A 27,915-nucleotide genomic window follows, 5' to 3' on the forward strand; every position below is an offset into this window, starting at 1 on the left:
CCTGAAACAGGACGTGACTGACCTTCTTCAGCTCTCCTTTCCTGCCAGAAACCTGGAAGCTAAGTTCTCCTGGAGTCCAGCACCTGACAGTGTGTTTCAGTGGAAGTTCACAGTACGAGTGGCACACTGTTTTTATGACCATCCCCACCTGAAACCTGCTCTGAGATAAAGAAATCATGCCATCTGTCCTGTCCCTTCATCGCAGAGCCCCACAGCTAACTGAAACCTGTAGGCCCTGCCACCTCCACTCCCCAACAGAGGCTGGGAATTGGGGAGTCTCTGAGGTGTGTCCAGCCCTCATGCTTTACCCTAAGCTTTCAGAAGAGCTCAGGTCAATGACATCAGTGTAAATTGGATTCACCGTTAGGAAGAGGAATTGCACCACTGCCTGTTGGATGTCATCTTATATCTAATCATTAGCACTTTCATGCCACAGAAGGAACCTCAGGATATCCCCCAGCTCCAGAGGCACTTGAGATCAGCATCGTTTTCTCTATTTGGGATCACAGGCCCCTTTGAAAAATCATCTTGACCCGGATAAAACCTTGCAATTCTAGGGTCTTTGAAGGTCATGAACCCAGTTGTGGCCATTGGGAAAAAGCAAAGCACTTTCTAAGGCAGCTCAAGGCCCTCTGCAGGGACGCTGCACACAGACACCACACTGAGGTCCAGGCGCAGGAGGGCAGCGTCTGTCAGACTGAATGTTTTATTTCAACAGACATCCCTGGCTTAAAAAAAAAAAAAAAAAAAAGGTAGGGGAGAGTTCAACATTTCATCACACCTGACAGGGAGCAAGACTCCCACCCGAGAACTCGGAGCCCCTCCAGCGGCATCACTCAGTCTGCTAGCTCCAACACGGACAGGAGCTCAATTTTCTAACTTGTTAAGAAAAATCTATCAAATATGTTCATTCTCGCAGAGGCGAGGGCTGGGTCCTCAGGGAAAGACATCCTGGGCTTAGAGCAGCTGGGGTCCCAGAGGTGAAGCTGGGGGCTGGGCCAACCAGGCTGGCAGGAGATCCTGGGAGCATCAGTTCCAAAGCCCTAGAATCCGTATTTGGCTTGGGTCTGCCGGCGGCTGAGCTTGTTCTCTGACCAGGTGTTCTTCAGTTCCAGCTCCCGCTCCTTAGCCTGTGGCAAGGAAGAAGGGGTGAGGGCTGTCACAATAGCATCTGTATAGACGTACGGTGCTAGGAACGGGACCCAGGGCCTTATACATGCTCAGCAAGCACACTGCCAGCCCTTAAACCAGAATCGTGAAAGACATTTTCCTCTCGTCTCTGTGAGCTTCCCAACTGAAAATCTTTCTCCAAGCAAGATTTTCACTGTGCCACACACCTGTAATTCCAGCCACTATGGAGGAAGAGCAAGGAGGATGTCAAGTTCGAGGTCAGCCTGGACAACTAAGTAGGACCCTATCTTAAAATTTAAAAAAATAAAATAAAAAATAAAAGGGCTAGGGATGTAGCTCAGTGGTAGTGTCCCAAGTTCAATCCCCAGTACCCCTGTGTGCACGTACACACATGGACTTTCTCCCATAGTAACAATTACGGGAAAAGAACAAATCCCTTGGGCTGGGGCTGGGGCTCAGCGGTAGAGCACTCGCCTGGCATGTGTGAGGCCCTGGGTTCGATCCTCAGCACCACATATAAATAAATAAATAAATAAATAAAGTGAAAAATCCACTGGCAACTAAAAAAAAGAAAGAACAAATCCCTTGAAAGACTTCATTTTCTCTTATCCACAAAGGAGAAGACCACAAAAAAAGCAAAGGAAAATCATCTCTTTGGAGAGCTAACAAGGCTCAAGCAGAACAAGGACTCAAGAATCCTTGTGCTTTCTCTGGTAGAATTAAAACTGAGGTGTTGAAGTGGGAAATGGAAAAAGGAGAACTAAAAGCTGGCATCTAAATCAGATGCCTCAGTTACCCAACCAGCAGACCAGAAAAGGACAGTCTCAGAGACTTGGAGAGGTCACCAGAGGATGCCAAATAACCAGAACTTAAGTCTAAAAAAGAGGTTTGCTGTTGTGTTGAATATAACACATGTTGCACTCCGAAAATTCGTACCTCCCCCTGCCCCACCCCAGTACTGAGGATTAAACCCAGGGGTGCTCTGAGCTACATTCCTCAGTCCTTTTTGGTTTTTGAGAGAGGGTCTCACTAAGTTGTCCAGGCTGGCCTGGAACTTGCAATCCTCCTGCCTTGGCCTCCCCAGTCGCTGGGTTTACAGGTGCCCAACCACATCATTTTAAAGTAATCTTTTAGAGCTGTGAAAAATTCTACCAGTACTAGAAAAATGACTTCTCTCTTCTGATCTCAATATCTCCTGGCTCTTCTGGGAATGTACAAGCACCATCCTGATAAGGGGGCTCCCCAATCCCCAATGTTATCTGATGCCTGCTCATTTCTCCTAGACGTGCTGGGGAAGACAGTAAGAGTCTGGGTTTAGAAAAGACTCCACCCTCAAATTCGTCCCCTAAAAATTACAATATGGGGAAAGAGCACAAAGGAGTTCCTGAAAAGGAAGATAAAACTATGACAAGGACCATGAAAGCAAGATTTGCCATTGAAACCACCAACCAGAATGCACACCCCTTAGAACATAGCCAGGAAGCGCCTCATGTTCTTGTCTGTACCTCTGACAGCTTTCAGTACTGTGGGGTCTCAAAAGGATGTTTAAGGATTTGAAAATAGTACCAAGACATATTCCCAAACACATTTTTTGGATTATCTAGAATTCTAAAAATTTATGTTGGCAAATACAAATGGACCTTTTCAGGTAAAGGTCAAATTTGTAAATCAATTTTTTCTTAGGTTTTAAAAAATTATTAGATAAATTTACTATCTAAAAGGACCTTATGATAAACTATTTCACTCTCCCGCCCCCCCCCTTTTTTTTTTTGGTGCTGGGGATCGAACCCAGAGCCTTGTGCATGCAAAGCAAGCACTGTACCAACTGAGATATAGCCCCAGCCCTTCACCCTCCTCTTAAACTGTGTTTTGGATATCTGAATTTTCTCTTCTGGAGTCTATTCTTTTTTTTTTTTTTTTTGTATCGGGGACTGAACTCAGAGGCACTTGACCACTGAGCCACATCCCCAGCCCTATTTTGTATTTTATTTAGAGACAGGGTCTCCCTGAGTTGTTTAGTGTCTCACATTGCCTCTGCTGAGGCTGGCTTTGAACTCACAATTCTCCTGGCTCAGCCTCCCGAGCTGCTAGGCTTAGAAGCACACTCCACCAGACAGGCTCTTCTGGAGTCTGTTCTAAGTCTGTTCTGAGTCTGTAACTCAGTCTTCTGTGCAATAAGAGGTAGAACAGGATGATACTGAAGGACACATCTCCCCCTGGTGGCCACACAGAGAAAAGGGGAGGATGCTGCTGGAAGCTGGTCCTGTAAGTGGGCTTCTTACTCTTAACCCAGATCTCAATTCCCAGGTCTAGGGGATCCTGCCTGGCTCAGGCCTCCTGCCTTCTCACCTGATGAATCAGATACGTGATCTGGTGTTTCCGCCGCTGCTGGCCTGTTGGCTGCTCGCCTTTCTTCTGCAAGGAAAGAAAATACAGACCTTAACAGAAGTTTCTCATGTGCCTATACTGTGCAGGCTGGGGACTGAAAAACAAATTACACAGCCCAAATCCTGTGGGAGAGAAGTCAGTGTAGAGCTGTTTTTATGTCTATATACTTACAAAACAGTTATTTTTACTAAAGCCATTATGCAAAAAGCCCAAGCTCAGAATCACTGCTGAAACAGGCTGCTAATATCCCCATTAGGCTGGAAATACTTTGAGGTCAGGACCATCTTGTTTCTTTGGTAACCCCCACCTCCTCCACCCTAAGCTCAGGGCACCCGAGACCAGCTTTATGCCAGCAGCTTGTCTGATAGCTAAGTGCCAGGGCACAGGTGGCGATCTTCTGCCCTTCCTCCAAGAACTCCTCACAATCCCTATGCCCATCTCCCCCTTAAAATCTCTTCGTCTCTGTTCCCTTCTCCCCAGTCAGGCCAGATGTCTAGTCTGTCTCCTACCTACTGCTTACCAAACTCTCCCATCAATCATCTCTGGCTGAAACCCCACTTCACCCATTCTAGAAGGTACCAACAAGCTTCCTTGGAAATAGAAATTTCACAATAACTCCACTTCTCTCCAGTCCTCCAATCTCTGCCTATCACTGCACTGAACGCCTAGCCAAACTTTGATGTAAACGATTTACTGTCAAAGTCTATGCTGGCCTGGGCTTTCATTCTGTGGTTTTTCTATTCTCTGCCAGAGCTGTCTCAGGCTAGAAGCTTCCTAGTGAGCCCCACCCAACTCTCAAAACTCCTCTCCAGAGTCTCCTCAGCACTTATGTAATCAATTTGCGCTGTAATCATTTATACTCAAGTGTCCTTAAATCTCTTCTTCCCAACTACACTATCAACTCCTCAAGGACGGGGACCATATCTTCATTTTAAAAAGCTAGTTCACTACAATGAGATGATGGGGAGAAAACCAGGAGCTGGGAAAAAAGCATATTCTAACTCCATGCTATTACTGCATGTCATTTAATGTGACAGTTAAAGATGACATACATAAAACATCACTGCCATTCCTGGCCCACAGTGAGTGCTAACAACAACAGCCATTACTACGTGATGATGCTTCTTGGCCCGCAGTTAGTAGAGCATGCTCTCCTAAGTGGTTTTTCCAGTAAACAGTGATGGATCTATGCTGATCTAACCACAATCCTTTGCTCTGTCCTGTATGACCGCCAGCATTCAGTTAAAACAAACGGCTGGGGCTTGGATGGCCATCTGTGGCCATAGAACAAAGCAAAGCAAATGGGCGAGCAGGGGTAAAATCTTTGACTTTGGCCTTGCTGGTGCTGGGCTCAAATCCAGGGCTTCCCCACATATTCCCCCCTGTGGCAAGCTCGTAAATGTCCACAGTAGCTCTACTCAGCTCTGGGTAAAGAGATGTTCATCACACTGCAGAAAACTAGCACAGCCAGCCGGGCATGGGCTGGGAAACGTGAGGAACAAAAGCATCTGGAAAGACCACAGCTGGCTACAATAAATAATGGAGAGAAGGAGCGAGGACGAGCTACATTCTCAGGACCTAGGGACCCCAGCACTCTCAGGCTCTGTTGAGCCCACTCCTTAAAGATGTGCTGAGACAGAACCCAGCTTACCAGGAGGGGGACAGCAATGAGACTACAGGAGAGCACAGAGTGGCTGCAGGCTCTGTCCAGCCCAGGAAGGAGCCACAATACATCAGAGATCTTCCCACAGCAGTGCTCCAACCAACCACTCTTAACAACCAGACTCCACCATCCAGACAGAGCGCAGTTAAAATGCTGGAAAGTTCTAGAATCCAGAGGTATAGCTGTGAGGCTTGGTTCATACTCCAGGACCATGTGCAACAAGTGTTTGTTAATGATGTGGCTATAATGGTGCATATGGGGCTGGGCAGCGAGTAGGACAAGATTTTGCTTTGAAGCTTCCCAAACTGGTCACCCAGTAGGCCTTTCCCACTTACTTTGCTGAATGACTTCATGGTTTTCTCTTCTGTCAATGACTTGGTCATCCACTGCTGGGCCCCACTGAGCTGGTCATCACCTTTGATCTCTACAAAGTTGATTTCCTCCCTCCCTCGGTTCCTCTTGCCCTGCAGCCGTTTAAACTGGGAAAGAAGAAGAAAATGCAGGAGTTAAGAACCCAGGTGAGGAGATCAAGAGATGTCACTAAAGATCTAGAGTTTTTGGAGTGACTTTGTTATTTGCAGTACTGGGATTGAACCCAGGGGTGGTCTACCACTAAGCTATATCCCCACCACTAATTTTTTTGGCAGGAGTGCGTACTGGGGATTGAACTCAGGAGCACTCGACCACTGAGCCACATCCCCAGCCATATTTTGTATTTTATTTGGAGACAGGGTCTCACTGAGTTGCTTAGCGCCTCACTTTTGCTGAGGCTGGCTTTGCACTCACGATCCTCCGGTCTCAGCCTCCCAAGCCCCTGAGATTACAGGCACCTATTTATTTTTTATTTTGAGACAGAGTCTTGATAAGTTGCCTAGACTGGTTTAGCACTTTGAATCCTCCTGCCTCAGCCTCCTGAGTCACTGGGGTTACAGGAGTGTACCACATACCCAGCTATGACTTTGTGACTCACCAATCCTACCATACTCTCAATTCCCCTTGGCAACATGTCCTTTCACCTGCCATCTACCAAGCTCTCTTGACAGAAGATGAAAGGCCTGCTTCTCACAGGGTCTCTTGGACCCCAAGAAAGGGAAGACAAAAGGTGTCCCCAAATATAAACAAGTACAGAGACCCAGCAGAATAAATCTGTACTCAAATGATGTATAAACTGTATCTGCCTAAGAGGACTGGGTACAATTTGCACAATAAGAATTTAAGGTAAGGGGCTGGGGATGTGGTTCAGTAGTAGAGAGCTTGCGTAGCATTCTTGAGGCCCTGGGTTCAATCCCCAGAACCATAAACACACCCAAAATAAATAAGTCAAATGAAAAAAAATAAAAGAATTTAGGGTAAGCTGGGTATGGTGCTGCACACCTAAACACCCAACTATCTGGGAGGCTAAGGCAGGAGAACTGCTTGAGCCCAGATCTCCAAGACCATCTGAACAACATAAAGAGACCATGTCAAACACAAATAAGTAGAGGCTGAGGTTGTGGCTCAGTGGCAGAGCACCTGCCTAGTATGTATGAGGCACTGGGTGCGATTCTCAGTACCATATATAAATAAATGAATAAAATAAAAGTCCATCAACGTCTTTAAAAAAAAAAAAAAAGAATTCAGGTTGTTAAAAAAAAAAAAAAAATCGGGCTAGGGAGGTGGCTCAGGCGGTAGTGCACTCGCCTGGCATGCGTGAGGCCCGGGTTCAATCCTCAGCACCACATACAAACAAAGATGTTGTGTCCGCCAATAAACTACAAAATAAATATTAAAAAAAAAAAAAAATCCAAGATTTCTCCTCTAAAACTCAGTTCTCTTTCCACCTCTGGTACTACTCACTAGTTCAGTATCACCAATCAGCAGTGGACATGGGAGGGAGAATGTGGAGCTGGGTGGGGGAACCTCACAAAAAGGGCCCAGCAAATTCTCCAGGAGACTTTCCTCCTCCTCCTCTTACTCCTCCAGAAAAATGGCAAGTCACCCGAGTCAGAGATGTGCCTGGAGGGGAGCGTGGAGCAAGGGGAATTAAAGCACCCCAAAACTTCAGTAAGACCCAGGTCCTGATCTGAACATTAGTGATGCCTCCAAGCTTGCTCTACCTACTAAAAACTGAATGTGACCACTGAACGGGTACCCAACTGCCTCTAGGCTGAGGAGCAATAGAACCTAATGACTCACTCTGCACTTGCCAAGAGGCTGTGGAAGAACACAACACCAACAACAGGCAGAAGTATGCAAAGCGCCGGACTCCTTTCTAGAGGAAGGTAAGTAGAGGCTATGTGTGTGAAACCAGGGATGAACCCAGGGGCACCCCATCACTGAGCCACATCCCCAGCCCCACTTTTTTTTTTTTTCATTTTGAGACAGGGTCTCACTAAGTTGCCCAGGCCGACCTCAAACTTGTGATCCACCTACCTCAGCCGCCCAAGTGGCTGGGAGGCTACCATGCCCATCTAAGAACCTCCACCCAGAGGTTAGCGATTCTCGCGTCTAGATCCCTTCTACTAAGCTGTGACTTCCCTACCGAAAGGACAGGGCTTTGAATCTTGAATGTGGTTCTGACAGCTGCAGGACACAAAAAAAAGTCATGTGTGCTTTGTTAACTTACTGCTTCGTCATCGATGAAGGAGGCATCTGGGGCAATTTCCTGGGAGGGGACCAGAGCCGGGTCCTGTGCAGGATAGTAGCCACCACTGTAATAGTCCTGTGGCCGGAGGGGAAAAGAACACATCAAGTGAAGACATGGAGACAGACAAGGTTGGCCCAGAAACAGGCGCTGACAAGGTGGCCCCTCCAGCCCCTCAGATGAAGCAGCTAAAGACGCAGATCCAAGGACCCACCCGCTAACCCACCAACATTCCTGCACTTTCTGATCTGAACTATCCAGACAGATGGGAGGTTTTTAGGGAAGGTCAGCAAGAAATAAAGACATTCTCTCCTCCTTCAATCTGTGCCTTGCTCCCTCATTGCTACCTGAGGCAACTCCCACCCTTCTCTCGCCCAGCTCCCCCCACTCGTGAGACCCACTGGGCCATGGAGTGACGCCAGCAAGACGAGGTAGGCGCCATGCCCCCTGCTCCTCACCCCACTTAGGCCCTCTGGACACAAGGAGACCGTCCACAGGGAGGGGGAGGCTGTGGATCTCTGATATTAAATAAATCACTATTGAAATATTGTTGAACTTACAAAGCTAGGACAAACTAGGTTTGTGTTACCATATTTTTGCTGCAGGAATCTAATGATCCCCCTCAGACTTGGGGTGCTCAGTCGTTGCTGTGGACCCCAGAGGAAGATGGGTGGTAGAAACACCCCTCCCAGCCCCACTTTGGCCAAGTTAGGCCACAAGAACCCAGAAACTGGGTTCCTCTTTCCTCCTTGCCTACACTATTTTCCCTAATTCTTTCACTTTTACCCAAAGCTCCAATAAATTTCTATCCATCTAGGAACATTCATTTTCTAATGAGTTAAATGGAAAACTGTTTAATTTTCACTACACGAGAATATATAAAAATTCCAGCACAATTAAGAATTATGGATTTTCTATAGTAGCATTCACAAAAAGATACATTTCAATTTCAGGGTCCCTTAGAATACTCAAAAGTGCTTTACCAGGCATGGTGGTACACAGTGTAACCTCAGGGACTCGGGAGGCTTAGGCAGAAAGACCACAAGTTCAAGGACAGTTTCAGCAACATATCAAGATCCTGTCTCAAAATAAAAACTTTAAAAGGGCTGGGAATATAACGCTTGCCTAACATACATGAGGGCCCTGAGTTCAATCCCTAGTACTGCCAAAAAAAAAAAAAAAAAAAAAAGCCCAAACCCTCCTATTATCTTTCTCCTTTCTCCTAATAATAGCCCTGAGGGGAGACACAGTCTCTGATCTGTCTACAAGATACAATAAAGTTTAGGAGCAAAGATTTAGGGAACACAACTGTTTTCAAAGTCTTTGGTCAGAACAGGGTCCCCCTGAAGCCCTCTTTCCCTACCCACACCCAGACTGAAAATAAGATTAACAGTGACCAATTCAGAGAATCACGGTGGACGAGGGGGACTTAAATCCCCTTCAAACCATCCCAGGTGGGCAGTAAAATTTCCTGCAACTGCCAGTCAGGGGCTAGCTACCCTCCTGCTCAACCATCACCTGAGCCCAACTCTAGGAGCCCCCCCCACAGCCCCCCTTCTGGGGAAGTTCTGACTGCTGGGAGTCTTCCTTCCCTATTTCTCTTTCTGGTACTGGAGACTGAACCCAGGGGTGTTCTACCACTAAGATTCAGCCCCAGCTCCTTTTACTTTTTTGAGATAGTCTCAGTTGCCCAGGCTGGCCTTACATTTGTGAACCTCTTGCCTCAGCTTCCTGAGTCACTGGAATTACAGGCTGTGCCACCATACCTGGCCTTCCCTGTTGTCTCAAGATTTGCTACACCCCCGGAGACCCTTCCTGACTGCCATCTGGAAGTGTACACTAATCCTAACCCTCATCCTCCAAATTTGAGGAGCCCATTTTCTAAGATGAGAAGCTGCTTCTCTCCCACCTTCTCCTACAATAAGATTTGGGTTTCAGAATGCTATAGTTTGGGGTCAGGTGCAGTGGCACACACCAGTAATCCCAGGTTCTCAAGAGACTGACACAAGGGGCTGGGGATGTGGCTCAAGCGGTAGCGCGCTCGCCTGGCATGCGTACAGCCCAGGTTCGATCCTCAGCACCACATACAAAGATGTTGTGTCCGCCGAAAACTAATAAATAAATATTTAAAAAAAAAAAAAAAAGAGACTGACACAAGAGGATCTCAAGTTCAAGGCCAGTCTGGTCAACTTAGTGAAACCCTGCCTCAAAAAAAAATAAATAAATAAAATGAAAAATGCAGAGGATGGGTAAAAGCATCCCTAGGTGCAATCTAAAGTACCAGGGAAAAAAAAAAGAATGGAAATCATTTGAATAAGTTTCCCCTTAAGATCCTTGTGTTTTTTTGTTTGTTTGTTTTTAAAAAGCCTGGTGGGGGGGCTGGGGATGTGGCTCAAGTGGTAGCGCGCTCGCCTGGCATGCGTGCGGCCCGGGTTCGATCCTCAGCAGCACCACATACCAACAAAGATGTTGTGTCCGCCGAGAACTAAGAAAAAATAAAATAAATGTTAAAAAATTCTCTCTCTCTCTCTCTGTCCCCCTCTCTCTCTCACTCTCTCTAAAAAAAAAAAAAAAAAAAAAAAAAAAAAAAAAAAAAAAAAAAAAAAAAAAGCCTGGTGGCCAGCTCCATGGCCCTACTGAGAAGTTGTGGGGCCTTTAAGAGGTGGGGCTTAGTGAGAGGAAGTTAGGTCACTGGGGGTGGCCCCTGGAAGGATATGATATGAGCAGCTTCCTCTGCCACACACTCCCACCATGATGTGCTGTCCTGTCACAAGTTCAAAAGCAACAGGCTTAAACAACCAAGGACTAAAACTGTGAGCCAAAAATAAATCTTCCTTTTTTTTTTTAAGTTGATTACCTCAAGTATTTTGGCACAGTAATGGAAAGCTAACACAGAATAAGGGTGTTGATTATGTTGTCAACTCTGTCAGACTTAGATTCGTAAGGTTCAGGATAAAGGAGTGTTTTTTACGGTCACACCACTGGCTCAAACCTTCTGTGGCCTGATGTGTGTGGCCCTCACCTGATAATAAGCACCAGCAGCATTGGCATCGCCATATGTGGAAAACTGATTGTAGCTGTAGTCGTCCCCAGGCTTAGGCATCCAAGGGGCCCCACTTGAGCCTGCTGCCATCTTGAACTCAAGGGGGGCATTGGCTGCATCGTCCTGGAAAGCCGGCTCTGGTTCCGTGCCTGGAGGCAGCTCTTCGGGGATCGTGGGGACAGGGTAAGGGTATGGCTCAACTCCAGGTGGCTCGGCCTTGTCAGGGAGGGAGAAAAAGTTCTCGGGGGCCACTTCCTCGTCACTGTCATCTTCCTCTTGCGTGATCTGCTTTGTCACCTGTAGGGCAGCACTCTTGGCAGCAGCCTTGATGGCAGAGGGTGACGGAGTGGTGGTTGTGGTGCCCACGACAGGAGCAAGAGAGGAAGGCTTGGCCTTTGCAGCCAGTCTGGAGGGCTTGGTGTCAGAGGAGCCGTCCGAGGGTTTCCGGGAGAAGGCGTGGGGCAGGAGCAACCTGTTGGTCTCTTTCACAGTCAGGTTTTTAGGCTGGGGAAGCAAGGCAGACAGACCAGTCCCCTCGCTGGATCCCTGGGGAGATGCGGTTGGGGGCCAGAGGAAAGAAAGGTGAAGAGTGAGATTTTAAGTCATGTACTGGTGACACTGAAAACAAAAAGCACAGTTATGTGCTCTGGCCCAACATCCTCCTCAGCCCTTGCTCCTCCTCACCTCCACCCACTCAGGCCAATCTGGGCTCATCAACTCCTGCATCGCACCCTTCTGCAGCTGCTTCTCCTGACATGAAGTGCCATCCCTCTTCTGCTCATCTCCATCACAGCCCGGCTCCACGGCCCTCTGCCAGAGTCCCCCTCCATTCTCGTGTCTTTGGCAAACGTGCTGCTCTTAATCTCACATCATCCTTAGCCTCCCTCCAGCTAATCACTTGACCTCTCCTTCCTTTGAATTGCTACCCAAAGCCAAGAATAAGGCTCTGTCTAAAAAAGGGACATTCATACCTGTTGCCAAAAATCCCCTCCGTCCACCCTATCCCACCCCTGCCCAAGAATAGGCTTATACTTACGGTGTATTAGCTTGTTAATGCCAGAATCAAGCATTTAACCTAACAATTTGTAAGCTAACTGGCTCAGCCATCCAGAGTTTCTACTACTCCTAAGAACCTCTCAGATCCTACAGTGGTGCATGCCTGTGATCCCAGCAACTCAGGAGGCTAAGGCAGGAGGATGGCAAGTTCAAGGTCAGCCTCAGCAACCTAGTGAACCCCCAAGCAACTTAGTATGACCCTGTCCCAAAATACAAAATAAAAAGGACTATGGTTCAACTCCAATACAAAAAAAAAAAAAAAGGAATCTTTCAGATCCCACTTCCTGTATGACAAAAAGCCAGCTTGGCCTAGCTACGGGGCTGAGGGAGGGACCAACTGGAGACAGGAAAGTGGTGTGAGGTCACCATGTCAGTGTCCTAGAGTACCAGTGCAGTCCACAGGAGACCCGCTCATATGGACAGAGGCTCTTTTCCACTGAGCTTATAGATTTGAATCAACTCAGTGTGGCAGCCCCCAGAGGCTCAGGTTCACAGAAACCATGCTGCAGTGTCCTCCTCAGGCCACCTTAGGAATGTGTGGCTCCAGCACCATCTGGGATCATGGCTACATCCCTCTGCAGGGCTGGGTCCTCACTCCAACGTGAGCTCAGAGTTCCTCTGTTAACGCATCTCTTCATGCCACCTGGAATTCTGCCCTTTATCATGGGGTTCTTCAGAGCCAGTCCATCTCCTCCAGGAACACCCTGATAACAGGAGTCTCAGCTTGCTGGCCTCTTCCCTGCCTCCTCTTCTTTTTCTTTTGGTACCAGGGATTGAACTCAGGGGCACTCGACCACTGAGCCACATCCCCAGCTCTGTTTGTATTTTATCTAGAGACAGGGCCTCACTGAGTTGCATAGGCCCTCACTGTTGCTGAGACTGGCTTTGAACTTGCAATCCTCCTGCCTCAGCCTCCCTAGCTGCTGGGATTACAGGCATGCACCACCGGGCCTGGCCCATGCTTCTTCTTTAGCATCTACTATAAAAACAGATGCCACAGCAGCCTCGCTTCAACCTGTGACCTATGCCCTCCTGGAGGGGAAAGAAACACCTTAACAGCCAGGGGAAGAGGCAGCGGACAGCGTCATAGATTTGAATCCCTAGTCAACTACCTTTTAAAGACAGGATATTTTTCCCTGAGACACAGTGTCTGCATGAGACAGGAGTGTTAAAATCACCAAGCGTGGAAAGAACAGGAAGAAACTCCGAGGCAGGCAGAGTAAACACTGGGACAGGAGAAACAAGCAAACAGCAGAGAGCTTGTTGTCCTGGCCTTGATGACAGAGAAGCAGCCAAGTGCAGCAATCACATGGGCTCCCTAGTGTCAGACTGCCTGACTCACCTGTGATCTCAGTTCTGCCTCCACTAGCTGCTGACCCGAGGCAGGTTCCTCGGTTCCCTAAGTCAAACAGGGATGATATCAACACTATGGTGTAGGCACTACTAGAAGGATGGTATCCATAGGTGCTGGTAAAACACTTAGAACAGAGCTTGGTATAAGGTAAGTACTGTTTAAGTGTTTATTTCCAGGTTAAAAATAGGACAGGGAGAAGACGGACAATTTTAAAATATAGATGCTCCCTAACATCATTTTGACTGATCCATTTATTCCACTGTCCCTAAAAAATCCTTTTATCTGAAATGTAATGAACTGAATTGAGTTAAGATCCGCCCCCTACCACTGCCTGCATCTAGGAGTTTAACTCCTTCAAGCTACACCAGGAAGCAGCGAGGGAGGGAGGGGTGGGCATGTACCAGGCCTGAAGCTATAAAGGAAACCAAAGCCAGACCTAAACAGTTCTCAAATATTTGTGCTTGAGCTAAACATGCCTTGAAAACTGGTAGGTAGCTAAGTCTTGTCTTTCAGGAAACAATGTGGGGAAAAGAAAAAAATGGCTTACAGTATGTCACCAAGCTTACCTGAAGGACAATTTTCTTCTTGGTGGGTTCATCTTCCTCAGAATCTGACTAAGAGAAAAAGAAATGGAATAAGGCCTCGCTGTTTTAAGACAGTGGAGCATACTAAATGAATACATAAAAGATTAGACCACAAAGACCCTCTGACGGGGTGTCCGCTTCTGTACAGAGGCAGAGCCACCTACGCCCAGCCCAAAAGCACAGCTTCCCTGCTGATCTCAGTAACCTTCAGAGAATGGGGTGTCCTTCACTCCCTAGGTCACTCAGTCCCCAACCCCCCCACACTTGCTGCACAGCCTTCTTGGAGTCAATTTCTTTTTCTTTTTGGTACCAGGAATTGAACTCAGGGGCACTCAACTACTAAGCCACATCCCCAGACCTATTTTGTATTTTATTTAGAGACAGGATCTCACTGAGTTGCTTAGTGCCTCGCAGTTGCTGAGGCTGGATTTGAACTCACGATCCTCAGTCTCAGCCTCCTAAGCCGCTAGGATTACAGGCGTGCACCACTATGCCCGGCCTTGGCATCATTTTCTATTCTGTTAAATTGAGACCATTTCCTCCCATTGAGTCCGTGGTAGAAAGAACAAGCTATACCCATTCTACTTCCTATAAATCTGTCCACTAGAAGATGAATGAGATTTGGCCCACAATCTCACCCAATCTCAGCTTCACTTTTAAAACCACTTACATAGACTACATAACCACAGGGCCAGGGAAGTCCAGTGGGATTAAGTGGTGTGTTAACTACTCTTCTATGAGGCATTAAAGGTCAAAGCCATCGAAGAAATCCATTCCCTCTCCAAAGTATGATCTATTGTCTGCCAGACAGAGTTGTTCCTGTCCAGGAAGAAAGCAGGCAAATGATGACTGTTAAGATCTGGGGCAAGACTGGAGGTCATTTGTGTCATCCTTTGATTCAACAGGACTGTTTCTAAGACAAGCTGTCACACTGAAAAATATCTAAACTTTTATTAGCTCAATACCAATTCCTCAGCATCTTAAACTGAGGGAGGATGCAAGGCATATGAAGAGCAAACTCTTAACTTTTTTAACCACTCCCCAAACCAAAAATCTTAAAGCTTTCCATTTGTTCCTTAGTCAGTGTATCTGCAAATAAAGGTGATTAGTCAGGAATTTAAATGCCGTCCATCTCCAAGACACTATAAGACTTCAAATCCTTATTGGGCATGGGAGTGCACACCTGTAATCTCAGAGGCTCAGGCGGCTGAAGCAAGAGGATTGCAAATTCAAGGCCAAACTTGGCAACTCAGAAAGGTTCTACCTCAAAATAAAAAAGGCTGAGGATATAACTCAGAGGTAAAGCTCCTTGGGTTTGATCCCTACTGCTGAAAAAAGAAACAGTAATCCTGACTTTCGAATCTCCCAAGTTCCTTTTTGAATGCTTTTTGTGTGCTACAAGGATCTTTCAATCATAATTACTGAGAACCTCCTATCAAGACACTATGCCTAGGGCTGGGGTTGTGGCTCAGTGGCAGAGCACTTGCCTAGCACGTGTGAGGCACTGAGTTCGATTCTCAGCACTGCATACAAATAAATGAAATAAAGGTCCGTTGACAACTAAAGAAATTAAAAAAGAGACACTATGCTAAGTACTACAGCTTCTCTAGCTAGTGTCCCAGGCAGGGCTTGAGGCAGCTGGAACACTGGCCACTAGACAGTTCTCTCTCCAAAGATCCAACCTAGACCATTTATTACCCCAATGTGTAATTTTCCATGTGTCAGTAGCCTCTCCACCAAAGACTCAGAATGCAGCTGAACATGGTAACGCACACTTGTAATCCCAGTGGCTTGGAAGGCTGAGGCAGGAGGATCAAAAGTTTAAGGCCAGCCTCAGTAACTTAGTGATGCCCTAAGCAACTTAAGGAGACCGTGTCTCAAAATAAAAATGAAAAGGGCTCGGGATTGGATATGTGACTCAGTGGCTAAGCACCCCTGGTACCCAAAAATAAATAAATAAATAAAAAAAGACTTACAATCCAGTTAGAATGAGAAGTACAAAGAACTAAAGAACTGCAATAAAAAGTAGTAAGCTGGTACACTGGCACATGTCTATAATCCCGATGACTCAGAAGGCTGAGGCAGGAAGATCCCAAGTTCAAAGCCAGTTTGGATAACTTAGCTAGATCCTATTCTCAAAACTAAAAACTAAAAATAATGGGCTGTGTGAATACTGGGTTCGATCCTCAGCACCACATAAAAATAAATAAAGAAATTATATCCAACTACAACTAATATATATATATATATATATATATATATATATATATATATATATATATATACACATATATATATATTAAAAATAAAAAATAAAATAAAAATGGTGTAGCACAATGGAGCCCCCCTGGGTTCAATACTCAGCACTGCAAAATAAATTTAAAAGATTAAAAAATTAAAGGCTGAGGACATAGCTCAGTTCGTAGACTGTTTGTCTCACAAGCCCAAGGCCCTGGGTTCAATCCCCAGCACCAAAAAAAAAAAAAAAAAAATTAAATTGAGAGGCCGGGTTGTGGCTCAGTGATAGAGCACTTGCCTAGCATGCATGAGGCACTGGGTTCGATCCCCGGCACCACATAAAAATAAACAAAATAAAGGTATTATATCCATCTACAAGTAAAAAAAAAAAAATTTTAAATCAAATTGAAATTAAAAAATATTATTTTTAAAAATCAAGATGAAATTCCCCTCCCAAAAATCTGCTGTCCCTGCAACTATGCTTTTTTCCTGTCCGTCCTCCCCCTGGTCACACCCACCAGCTGCAGTCCTATGGCCACCACCTCTCTCCTTTCCATCTGAACTCTGTGTGCCCTCCTGACTCCCAGCTCCCAAGCAGTCTCTCTGGTGACCTCAGCTGCTCCCCTTCACTCAGTGTCTCCACCTCATTCACATTAACAACGTCACGTTACCTGGGGCTCAGGGCTGCCTGCTCTACACAGCGTATTCTCACCCTAACTCTAACGGCAAAGGGGATATATTACAGTTGAATATTGCAGCCCAGCAGTTGGGAGGCATGACTTTAATTACTAACTGCTGCCTGCTGCCAAATACATTAAAAAAAAAAAAAATGCTGGATGCGGTGAGGCACACCTGTAATCCCAGCAACTCCAAGAGGCTCAGGCAGGAGGATCACAAGTTCAAGGTCAGCTGGGGCAATTTAGCAAAACCCTGTCTCATGATAACAATTTTTCAAAGGAGCTAGGAATATAGCTCACTGGTAGAGCATCCCTAGGTTCAATTCACAATACTGTGGGGAAAAACAAGCAAACAAGGAAATCTGTCTGGGTACCTCAACGTGGAAAATAAAGACAGGGGCAGCCACAGCGTACCTGCTACATGTTGGGCAATTTACACACAATTTTTCACGTAATCCTCATAGTAACATTTCAAAATAGGCATTATGATCAGTTTTACAAAGAAGGAAAGTAAGATTCAGTTAAACACTGGCTAGGACAGGGCAGAACCAGGATCTGAGCCAACTCTGGCTCCTATGCTTCTGTGGTGACTCCACACTGAGCTCTGTACTGGTCTAGACCTGAGACCCACAAGGACAAGGTCATGTTAGATCCCACATGGTAGAGCTGGGACGCACATGACACAAAATCAGACATGGGTTTCGATCTCAGTTCTGCCTCTTATTGGCTTGAGAATCCAGCTATGTGATCTCCCAAGTCTCAGTTAAAACCACTACTTCAGCGTGTCAGGGTGATGCTCAAAACTGCCGAGCCTCAATGTTCTGATAGCGGCTGCGAACACACAATAAGGGGGCAGAGAACGGAAGTTCAAGGGATTAGACAAAGGGGAATGAAGGGAAGGGAGGGGGATGGAATCATCATATGCCACATATGTATAATACGTTGAAATACACTCTACTGTCATGTGTATATAAAAAGAATTTTTAAAAAAGTGAAAAGAAAAAAAGACTGCCTGAGCTACTGTCCTGACAATGTATACAAACTAAGATTCCTGGCACTTGTGGCTCGGTGGCAGAGCGCTTGCCTAGCCTGCGTCAGGCACTGGGTTCCATCATCAGCACCACAGAAAATCTATTAAAAAAATAAAGGTATTGTGTTCATCTACAACTAATTTTTTTAATTAAAAAAAATTTTTAATAAAAATTCTAAACAGAGTTCAAGGATTATTCTTTCTAGCTTACCAAGATGCCAAAACTCACTGAGGGAGAAAGTCTCACGTACTCATCACCTAAGTATGTTCTACTCAATTTTTTTTTTTTTTTTTTTGGTATGGGAAATTGAACTCGGCAACACTGAGTTCAATATATATATATATATTTTTTTTTTTTTTGCATCCCTGGATGGGCACAAATGTAGCCCTATTTTTGTATTTAATGATTTAGAGATGGGGTCTCACTGAGTTGCTTAGTGCCTCACTTCTGCAGAGTCTAGCTTTGAACTCATGATCCTCCTGCCTCAGGCGCCTGAGCCACTGGGATGGCAGGCGTGCACTGATGTGCCCAGTGTGTTCTACCTTTTCTTTCTGTTCCAAAGGCCACTGCCTCTCTTAGGGGCCACATCCCCATCCCCTTTGTCTTTTTTTTAAAATACTTATTTCTTAGTTGTAGGTGGACACAATATCTTTATTTTACATTTACATGGTGCTGAGGATGGAACCTAGGGCCTTGTGCATGCTCGCCTGGCACTCTACCTCTGAGCCACAAGCCCAGCCCCCTCCCTTTGTCTTTTGACCCCAAAGACCTATATGTATCTGCTTTCTGGCAAACCAGAAAGCCTGGAGTCCTGGTCATGGAGTCTTGGGTCACATTTAAACTTTAACATCATATGCAATAGGGGCTGGGGATGTGGCTCAAGCGGTAGCGCGCTCGCCTGGCATGCGTCCGGCCTGGGTTCGATCTTCAGCACCACAAACAAAGAAAGATGTTGTGTCCGCCGAAAACTAAAAAATAAACATTAAAAAAAAATTCTCTCTCTCTCTCTCTCTCCCCTCTCTTTAAAAAAAAAAAAACATCATATGCAATAGATCCAATGGCAATGATCTGAAGATAAACACATTTTTTTCCAAATTTAAGACTGTTTATAAAAATTACACAAGCATATTCTTATTTTTCACTTGCTGAGACAAACAAAAAGTAGCCACTGTGAGAGTTCAGCCAAACTGTCCTACAGCTAATAGAATTGAAGGCCAGATCAGCTGTGGGAAGAAAATTCAATATGACTTTAATGTGATAGGTTGTCTTTATTATACTGACAAGCTGAGTTTAAAGTCTAAAGGGACAAAAAAGAAAAAGAACAAAACCTGTACAATACTTTAGAATACCCTATGATTTTTGGATTTGCCATGGCTACTCCCAATCATCATTCTCTGAGCATCTTATTGTAAACTTCTACTGAACCCTGTCATAAGCCACTGCATTACACTTACCACACTCACTGTGGCAGACGCCCCCACCCCGAAACAAAACACAAAAATAAAAACCTCAGAAGTGTGCTGAGTCCCTAATGTGCTAGCTAAGTCATGGTTACTCACCTTTGAGGGGGTGTAAAATAAACATTTACCTCTAACAGCTGACAGTGCTTAGAGAGATTCAATAACCGACTCAGCCTGGGCATGGTGGTGCACTCCTGTAATCCCAGCGACTCAGGAGGCTGAGGCAGGAGTCGCTCAAGTTCAAAGCCAGCCTCAGCAACTTAGGGAGGCCCTAAGCAACTTGGCAAGACCCTGTCTCAAAATAAATTATAAAAAGGGACTGGATATATGGCTCAGTGGTTAAACACCCCTGGGTTCAATCCCCAGTATCCCCACCCCACCCTCCAGAAAACCTACTCACAGCCAAGGTGAAGCCCAGGGAACCAGCAAGACAGGAAAACAGAATGAGGACCTACTACTTGCCCTGCACTAACCCCAGCACACGTGTCCCACCCTGAAGAGGATGCTAACACGGGTAGATGGGTTCCCTGCAGAAAGATGTTTAATTGCCACTCAGAGCACTTCTAAGCACTTCTAAGCATTCAGGGACCAGACAGAAGCTAACAGGAAACAGAAATACAGCAAGGAATTATCTTAACACTTCACAAAAGAAAATAAATTTCAGCCAAGTGTGGTGGCACACACCTGAATTCCAGTCACTAGGGAGGCTGAGGCATGAGGCCTCAGAAACTTAGCAAAGCCTTAAGTAACTTAGTGAAACCCTGTCCCAAAATAAAAAACAAAAAGGGCTGGGATACAGCTCGGTGGTAAAGCACCCCAGGGCTCAATCCCCAGTACCAAAAACAAACAAAAAACAGAAAAAACTTGATGCGGTGGCACACACCTGTAATCCCAGCAGCCTGGGAGGCTGAGGCAGGAGGATCATGAGTTCAAAGCCAGCCTCAGCAAAAAACAAGATGCTAAACTCAGTGAGACCCTGTCTCAAGATAAAATACAAAAAATAGGGCTGGGGATGTGGCTCAAGCGGTAGCGCACTCGCCTGGCATGCGTGCAGCCCGGGTTCGATCCTCAGCACCACATACCAACAAAGATGTTGTGTCCGCCGAGAACTGAAACATAAACAAATATTAAAAAATTCTCTCTCTCTCTCTCTCTCTCTCTTAAAAAAAAAAAAAGAAATTTCAGTGTAGAGCAAACTCCAAATGCTAAAAGATATGTCATGTGTGATATTTTCCAATCGTCCTGGAGGAATACAGCTGTCTTGGAGCATTTGAAAGGAAATCAATTCAGCTGCTATCGTGAACTGGGCTAGAGGCACCAGGCTTACCCCAAGCACACAGGATTTAATTTAGACACAGAGGAGACATCTTTGGTGATGAGTAGTATAGGAACATTTCTAAAAAGTTTTCTTGCTTTGTCATGGTAAAATACATATACATTAAATTTACCAAACTTTTTTTTGGCACTAGAGATTGGATCCAGGGGGGATTTACCACAGAGCTACATCCCAAGCCTTTATTTTTGGAGACAGAGGCTAACTTAATTGACCAGGTGGACCTCAAACATGCACTCCTCCGGCCTCATCCTCGGGAGTCACTGGATCACAGCCATGTGCTACCAGGCCCAGCTTTAACCATGTCCAACGGCACAGTCTGTAGGCACTGGGTCCATTGTCAGTGCTGGGCAACCATCATCACCGTCTATTTTCAGAACTTTTTCATCATCCCGACATTCTGTACCTGTTAAGCATAAAACTCCCCATTCCCTACTCCCTCAGCTCCTGGTGACCTCTCTCCATGAATCTGCATCTTCTGGGCCTCTCTATAAGTGAAATCATAATATTTGGGGCTGGGTTGTGGCTCAAGTGGTACAGCGCTCACCTAGCACATATGAGGCACCAAGTTCGATCCTCAGCACCACATAAAAACAAAAATAAAGATGTTGTATCCACCTAAAACTAAAAAAAAAAATTAAAAGAAATCATAACATTTTTCCTTTTTTTGAGACTGAACCCAGGGGCACCTGACCACTGAGCCACATCCCCAGCCCTTTCTTCTTTTAGTATATATTTTATTTAGAGACAGGGTCTCACTGAGTTCCTTAGGGCCTCTAAATTTCTGATGCTGGCTTTGAACTTGAGATTCTCCTGCCTCAGCCTCCCCAGCCACTGGGATCACGGACATGCACCACCACGCCCCACCGACACCTCTCCTTTTGATTGGATTATTTTACTCAGCATAATGTCTCCATGGCCCATGTCACAGTTCTATCAGAATTTCATCTCTTTCAAAGGCTGAATAATATTCTGGTGGGTGTACACGCCACACTTTGTCCATTTTCCTTGATGCCCACTTGGTTGCTGGCACCGTCGGCTCTTGAGAGCGGCACTGCTATGAACACTGGGGTTCTGCAGTGTCTGCGTTCCTGCTTTCAGTTCTTTCCACCCACGAGTGCAGTGGTGGATCCGACGGTAATTCTGTTTCACTTTGTGCTACAGTTTGGATCTTTAATGTTCCCCAAAAAGCTCATGGTAGGCAACACAAGAGGTGAAATGATATACTAAGAGAATTGCAATAATCCTTTGATTAATTTTTTCCCCGATACTGGGGACTGAATCCAGGGGCACTCTACCACTGAGCTACATCCCCTGTCCTTTTTTATTTATTTATCTATTTATTTATTATTTTGAGACAGGGTCTTGCTAAGTTGCCTGGGCTGGCCTCAAACTCTCGATCCTCCAGCATAGCTGGCCAGGTTGCTGAGATAACTGGCACCCTCCACCACACCTCCTGACAGACTAATACTGTGAATGGACTCCTGGGAGGTAACTGCAGGCAGGTGGGGCTGGCGGGAAGAGGTAGGTCAATGGGGAAGTGGCCTGGGAAGTGGCCTAGAGATACGCGTCCAAGGTTCCTTTCTTTCTCCAGCCATAAGCCAAGCAGTTTTCCTTGGCCACTCCCTTCAGCCATGAGATTCTATCTTGGGGTCTGCCGACCAAGGACTGAGACCTCTGAAACCATGAGCCCCAAGTAATTTGTCCCCCTCTACATTGTCCTTGTCAGGTATTTTGGTAACAGTGGTGAAAAGTTAGAACAGTGAAGCATCTCCAACCTGCTATTCTCAGGAGTACATTACACAGAGACTGTGGACTTAACTCCTAAAGGTACTCAAGTGAGCTAAAAGGGTGTGCGTCAGTCCAAAAAAGAAGGCCGTGCTGCAAACGCCAGAGCTCCAGGGGCTCAAGTTGCCGGGCCAGAACAGCCCACTTGGTTTTAGAGACACAAACTGATCGTGTCTCTTAGGAACATATTATATTTCTTCTTGGCCTCACAAGAACCTGAGCCTCACGGCCACCACTGTCCTCTCTGCTCAATCTGCCAAGAGTGACAAGACACACACACCCCAGACTGCTGAGCAAGAACGGAAACAGACATATTCCATTAAGCAGGGTCCAGTGGGATCTGCTCATCCATCAGAGCCTCATTCCCCATGGCAGCCTCCCTCTTATCTTCCCAGGCTCTGTTCAGAGACTCCCTCTCCAAAAAGCAATCATTGGCTGCCAGGGCCAGGAGCCAGGAGGAAATAAGGGTCCAAGAACAGACACTCCACCCTCCAGAGGCTCCAAGTTCTAATCACTACTATTATCCTGATTAGCTAGATTCATCAACTTTTTAACTCTCTGGTCTCAAGTATCTTCTGCTTACACCTGCCCTTCAGTTAGGATTTTGTTTTCTCTCCCAATTTTGTCTTACTTGCTTGTCCTGCTTTCTCATTTCTGGCTGCCTGTGGCTCTTCCGTCCATCTTTTCAGTAGACACCAGGAACAGAACACCTCTAGGTTCAATCAACCTCTGCCACTCCTACACTGCCTGTTCCTTAAACCCCTTCCTTCTCAGTAAACTAAAGGAAAGAGCCCAACACAGTGGCAACACTCAGCAGGTACCCAAAACATCAGCACACTCACTCACCCTTCTGTGCAGACTAGGACCAAAACTTCAGCTAAGTCAGCTGCAGGTAACCTGACTACTTAGTTACTACAAACGACAAAAATTAGGGAGAGGGTAAACAAAAATGACAAAAATTAAAGAAATTTCAGTCTCAAGAGTTTCAAACTTCCACTATGAAAGTAAATAGTCTAGGGGCTGGGGATGTGGCTCAAGCGGTAGCGCGCTCGCCTGGCATGCGTGCGGCCCGGGTTCGATCCTCAGCACCACATACCAACAAAGATGTTGTGTCCGCCGAGAACTAAAAAATAAATATTAAAAAAAAAAAAAAAAAGTAAATAGTCTAAAAATAGTAGTAATACTAATCCAGATAATTCAAAAATTTCTTTCATTCTTTCTTATTATTTTTCCTCTTGCAGTGTTGGGGACTGAACCCAGGGTCTTCTTGTGCATACTACCCATGAGCTACACTCCCAGGCCCAATCCTAAAATTTCCATTTGCTTTGGAATATACACTATGTGAGTGAACTATTCTAGCAGAATTACTCTAATTTTTTTTTATGGGGGGGAAGGGGAAGGTTATCCTGATTTCAGAAATCTGCGTCCCATGAACACATGAAATCAACCAATGAAGCCTGGGTCAGAGCAACAAGGGTAACAAGGGAAAAGAGAAAAAGAAAGATCATCTATTCTATGGATCATTTCTAATTCCCCAATTAAATCAAGCTGACTGGCCAGGCGTGGTGGCGCTCGCCTGTAATCCTAGTGGCTTGGGAGGCTGAGACAGGAGGATTGCGAGTTCAAAGCCAGCCTCAGCAAAAAGCAAGGTGCTAAGCAACTCAGTGAGACCCTGTCTCTAAATAAAATACAAAATAGGGCTGGGGGTGTGGCTCAGTGGTTGAGTGCCCCTGAGTTCAATCCCTAGTACCCTCCCACCACCAAAAAAATAAAAAACATCAAGCTGACTAAACTTGGTGTAGGAATGCATCTATAAGAATTTGGTACTACCTGGACAACTGATGATCCAATAAACTAACCCAAATCAAATCAATCAAATCCTCTAGAAAACCAGAACTGGGACTAGAGATGGTTAATCTGGGGATCTGTGAAAGGAAAAAATAAAAACCTTCTGAGGGCTGAGCCTGGTGCAGCACACCTGTAATCACAGGACTCAGGAGGCGGAGGCAGGAGGAGCTCTAGTTTAAGGTCAGCCTCAGCAGTTTAGTGAGACCCTGACCCAAAATAAAAAAGAAAAGGGGTGGGGATTTGACTCAGTGTTAAAGAGTCCCTAGATGTGCAAGTCCTAGTATCAAAAAAAAAAAAAAAAGGATGGGCTGGGGTGGTGGCTCAGCGGTAGAGCGCTCACCTAACACGTGCAAGGGACCTGGGTTCGATCCTCAGCATAAACAAAATAAAGGTATTGTGTACAACTGAAAAATAAATTTAAAAAGGGGAGAGGGGGATCTAAAAGTGTGACTTGAGTGTACAAAGAGCAGCTGCACAGGTCCCCAAAAGATCCCCATTCCTGGGGCTCAGTGGTACAGCGCTTGCCTAGCACATGTGAGGCAATGGATTTGATCCTCAGCATTTCACACACAAAAAAAGATAAAATAAAGGTACATGTCCATCTACAACTAAAAAAAAAAAAAAAAGGCCAAGCATGATGGCCCATGCCTGTAATCTGAGCAACTGGACTCACAAGGCTGAGATGGGAGGATCACAAGTTCAAAACCAGCCTCAGCAACTTAGCAAGGTGCTAAAAAATTCAGTGGGACCCTGTCTCTAAAAAAAATATGAAAAGGGCTGGGGAGGTGACTCAGTGGTTAAGTGTCCCTGGGTTCAATCTCCAGTACCAAAAAAAATAGGCTGAAATCATAATCTAGAGCTTGTGCATTATAATATCATATTAATACTAATAGTTATATAATTATGTAATTATTATTATATAATTATATATTATATATTTTGTACTATATGTAAGTTTTTATGGGCATTCCCCATTTGGGACAATAGGGCAAAACAGGTTAATGAGGTAGACGGGGGTGAAGTCCTAAGAAACATGGGTTTTGGGGGGTTTTTTGGTATGAGGATTAAACCCAGGGGCTATATCCTCATCACTTTTTATTTTCTTATTTTGAGACAGGGTCTCACTAAGTTGCTCAGGGCCTGAATAAATTGCTAAAACTAGCCTCTGACTTGGGATCCTCCTGTCTTGGCCTCTTGAGTCACTGGGATTACAGGTGTGTACCACTGCACCCAGCAGAACCATATTTTTATGCCAAGACTTTTACATGAAGGAGGATAAAACATTAAGGTATCTGGGGGAAGAAACCACAAATGCAAAAATAGAAATGACTGCTGGCAGAGTTGGAAAGACACAGAAATTACAAGACCAAGATCAGCTAAGATTAATGTCCCCAGCCTATAATCCCAGGAGCTAGGGAAGCTGAGGCAGGAGGATCCCAAATTCAAGGCCAGCCTGGGAAACTTAGCTAGACTGTCTCTAAATACATCGGTGTAGCTCAGTGGTAGAGCATCCCTGTGTTCAATCCTCAGTACAGAAAAAAGGTTATCAAAGGTGAGCCAGGGATTGACCAATAAACTTCTCAAAGAAGATAAAGAAAGAGCTCCCTGGCAATGCTAAACCTGTCCCTGCCCTTGACTTCCAATCACCTTTACCCTCAAGGCCCCAGGTTTTGTGCTATTTTTCTGCTCCAACATCTAGAAACAAGATAAGCATGACAGCCTGTTCTAGAAATAGTACCCGAGCATCCTAACCCGCCAAAGACTGAAAATGCCAAAATGGTACAACCCAGGCACGGGTCTGAGACTCCCAGAGACCCAGCCTTTATCCCCACTCGGCCCTCCACCAGGTAGGACCTGTCCTCTCCACCAGGTAGGACCTGCCCCCCCTCTACCAGGTAGGACCTGCCCCCTCCACCAGGTAGGACCCTGCCCCCCCTCCACCAGGTAGGACCCTGCCCCTCTCCACCAGATAGGACCTGCTCCCTCCACCAGGTAGGACCTGTCCTCTCCACCAGGTAGGACCTGCTCCCTCCACCAGGTAGGACCTGCCCCCTCCACCAGGTAGGACCCTGCCGGCTAAGCCTCCTGCTTCTGGTCTCCAGGGTTCCACAGCCACTGAAGGAAAGGGCCAGTGCCTGCCATCAACAAAGACTCCATTTCTTCCCGAACTGCCTCAAACTCAGTGTCAGGGACCCACTTTCCCCCAGGCCCTGATGATTGAGTTTGGCGGCAAAGGAAAGGCTCGGTCCTGGACATTCAGTGTCTTCAGGAGCCAGACTTCTTCCTGTCGCTCAGCACAGGAATGTGGGAAAAGTGAGCCGGGGATGAAGACACCGACTGGGACGGAGGGTCCCCAGGCAAGAACCGGGACCTGTCAGTGCCAGGCGATGACGACAGTGGCCCTGTGCAGACAGCCCGGCTCTGATCACCCGCCTGGCCGAACACCTAACCCCCCAAAGCTGACGGACTTCGGCTCGGCGGTTCGCCCGGTTCGAGGGTCCCGGTGGCTTCGAGCCAACGGAGGAGTTTCTAACAAGGGTCCCGTCGAGGCCACCGTCACCTAGGCTGGGCGCCCTCCCCGGATACTCACATCCCCCTTCTGCAGCTCCGGCGCCGCGATCTTCACCGGCTCCGTCCTCTTCTTTGGCTTGGGAAGCCCCAGGGGGGGCCCGGCGCCGCCGATGGGGGGGGGCAGACTGAGGCCAGGGCCTCGGGGCGACGGCAGCCCCAATCCCAGCCCCTCCCCAACTCCCGCCGCTTCAGCCGGGCTCACGCCTGGAGGTGGGGGGAAGCCTCCCAGGCCGAAGGGCAGCGGGGGAGGAGGCTGGAGCCGGGGGTCTCCGGTGGGCGGGGGCAGCAGCAGCGGCGGGGGGAAGGCTGGGGCCAGCATCTGGGGGGGCGGGGGCAGCAAGGCCGGACCCTTGGGAGCGGGGAGCGAAGCGAACAAGCCCCCTAAAGTGGGCCCAGACGCAGGAGCCGCCGCCTCCTCTTCCTCCGGCTCGGGCTCAGCCTCGTCTGGCTCACTCTCATCGCTGCTGGCGTAAGCAACCAGCGACATGGCGCCTCCCGCCTTTGGAGCGCCCTTGCCGGCAGACTAGGCCTACGTGAGACCGGGGATGCCCGGAGGCCTAGTAGGCCCCGCCACGGGGCGGGGCGGAGAACCGAAAAGCCCGCCTGCTCCGTATTCTAGGACTAGCCCCGGCAGGAGCCCATGGCCACAGTTGATTTCCACCGAATAAGGCTTCCCTCTTCACTTATGCTCCCAGTCCCAGGCAACTACACACAGCTAATGGCCGCCGAGTCACTCCGCCTCCTCCTCGCCTCACCAACATAGGAACTACAACTCCCAGGGAACACTTTGGATACAGCCCCATTCTTTCCCCGCAGGGATCTCGGCGCAAGGCACGGCGGGAGTTGAAGTCCGAGGGCGGATTAAGGGGTGCGCATGAAGACAGGAGGGGAAACCCGCCTCTGTCGCAGGGACCCCTGGGATGAGTAGTTTCTTTTGGTAGGCTGACAATTCCTATGTGACTACAAACCCCATCGGTCACCGCGGTAGTCAAGGCGACAGAAGGAGAGCATTTCGGTACTTGAAGTTCCCTAAGATTGCCCCTTGGGCGCTAAGATTTATGGGAGTTGTGGTGCGCTTAGAAGCTGCAAGCCATGTCGGGTAAGAGAGGGAGTCTGGGAAGGTGGTG

The 27,915-nt window shown here is 46.8% G+C and overlaps 1 protein-coding gene across 1 annotated transcript; it reads right to left on the reverse strand.

Moving 5' to 3' along the window:
• Window positions 1-675: 675 nt before the first annotated feature.
• Prcc (proline rich mitotic checkpoint control factor) lies at window positions 676-27,559 on the reverse strand. Its single transcript, XM_078027359.1, has 7 exons — window positions 26,808-27,559; window positions 13,825-13,872; window positions 10,828-11,394; window positions 7,788-7,883; window positions 5,518-5,661; window positions 3,481-3,546; window positions 676-1,130 (listed from the first exon to the last, which is right to left on the reverse strand). The coding sequence occupies exons 1-7, from the start codon at window positions 27,273-27,275 to the stop codon at window positions 1,044-1,046; spliced, it is 1,476 nt and encodes a 491-aa protein (XP_077883485.1). The 5' UTR covers window positions 27,276-27,559; the 3' UTR covers window positions 676-1,043.
• Window positions 27,560-27,915: the final 356 nt, after the last annotated feature.

Source organism: Ictidomys tridecemlineatus, chromosome 11 (genome assembly GCF_052094955.1).
Source record: "Ictidomys tridecemlineatus isolate mIctTri1 chromosome 11, mIctTri1.hap1, whole genome shotgun sequence".
NCBI classification, from domain to species: Eukaryota; Metazoa; Chordata; class Mammalia; order Rodentia; family Sciuridae; genus Ictidomys; species Ictidomys tridecemlineatus.

Bases quoted from the DNA above. Each gene is read 5' to 3' on its own strand.
- Prcc (XM_078027359.1), bottom strand. From the start codon at position 27,275: ATGTCGCTGGTTGCTTACGCCAGCAGCGATGAGAGTGAGCCAGACGAG. The intron at 13,873-26,807 runs GTGAGTATCCGG...TTTTTCTCTTAG, and splicing joins CGGAGCTGCAGAAGGGGGAT to TCAGATTCTGAGGAAGATGA. The intron at 11,395-13,824 runs GTAAGCTTGGTG...GCATCTCCCCAG, and splicing joins AGAAGAAAATTGTCCTTCAG to GGATCCAGCGAGGGGACTGG.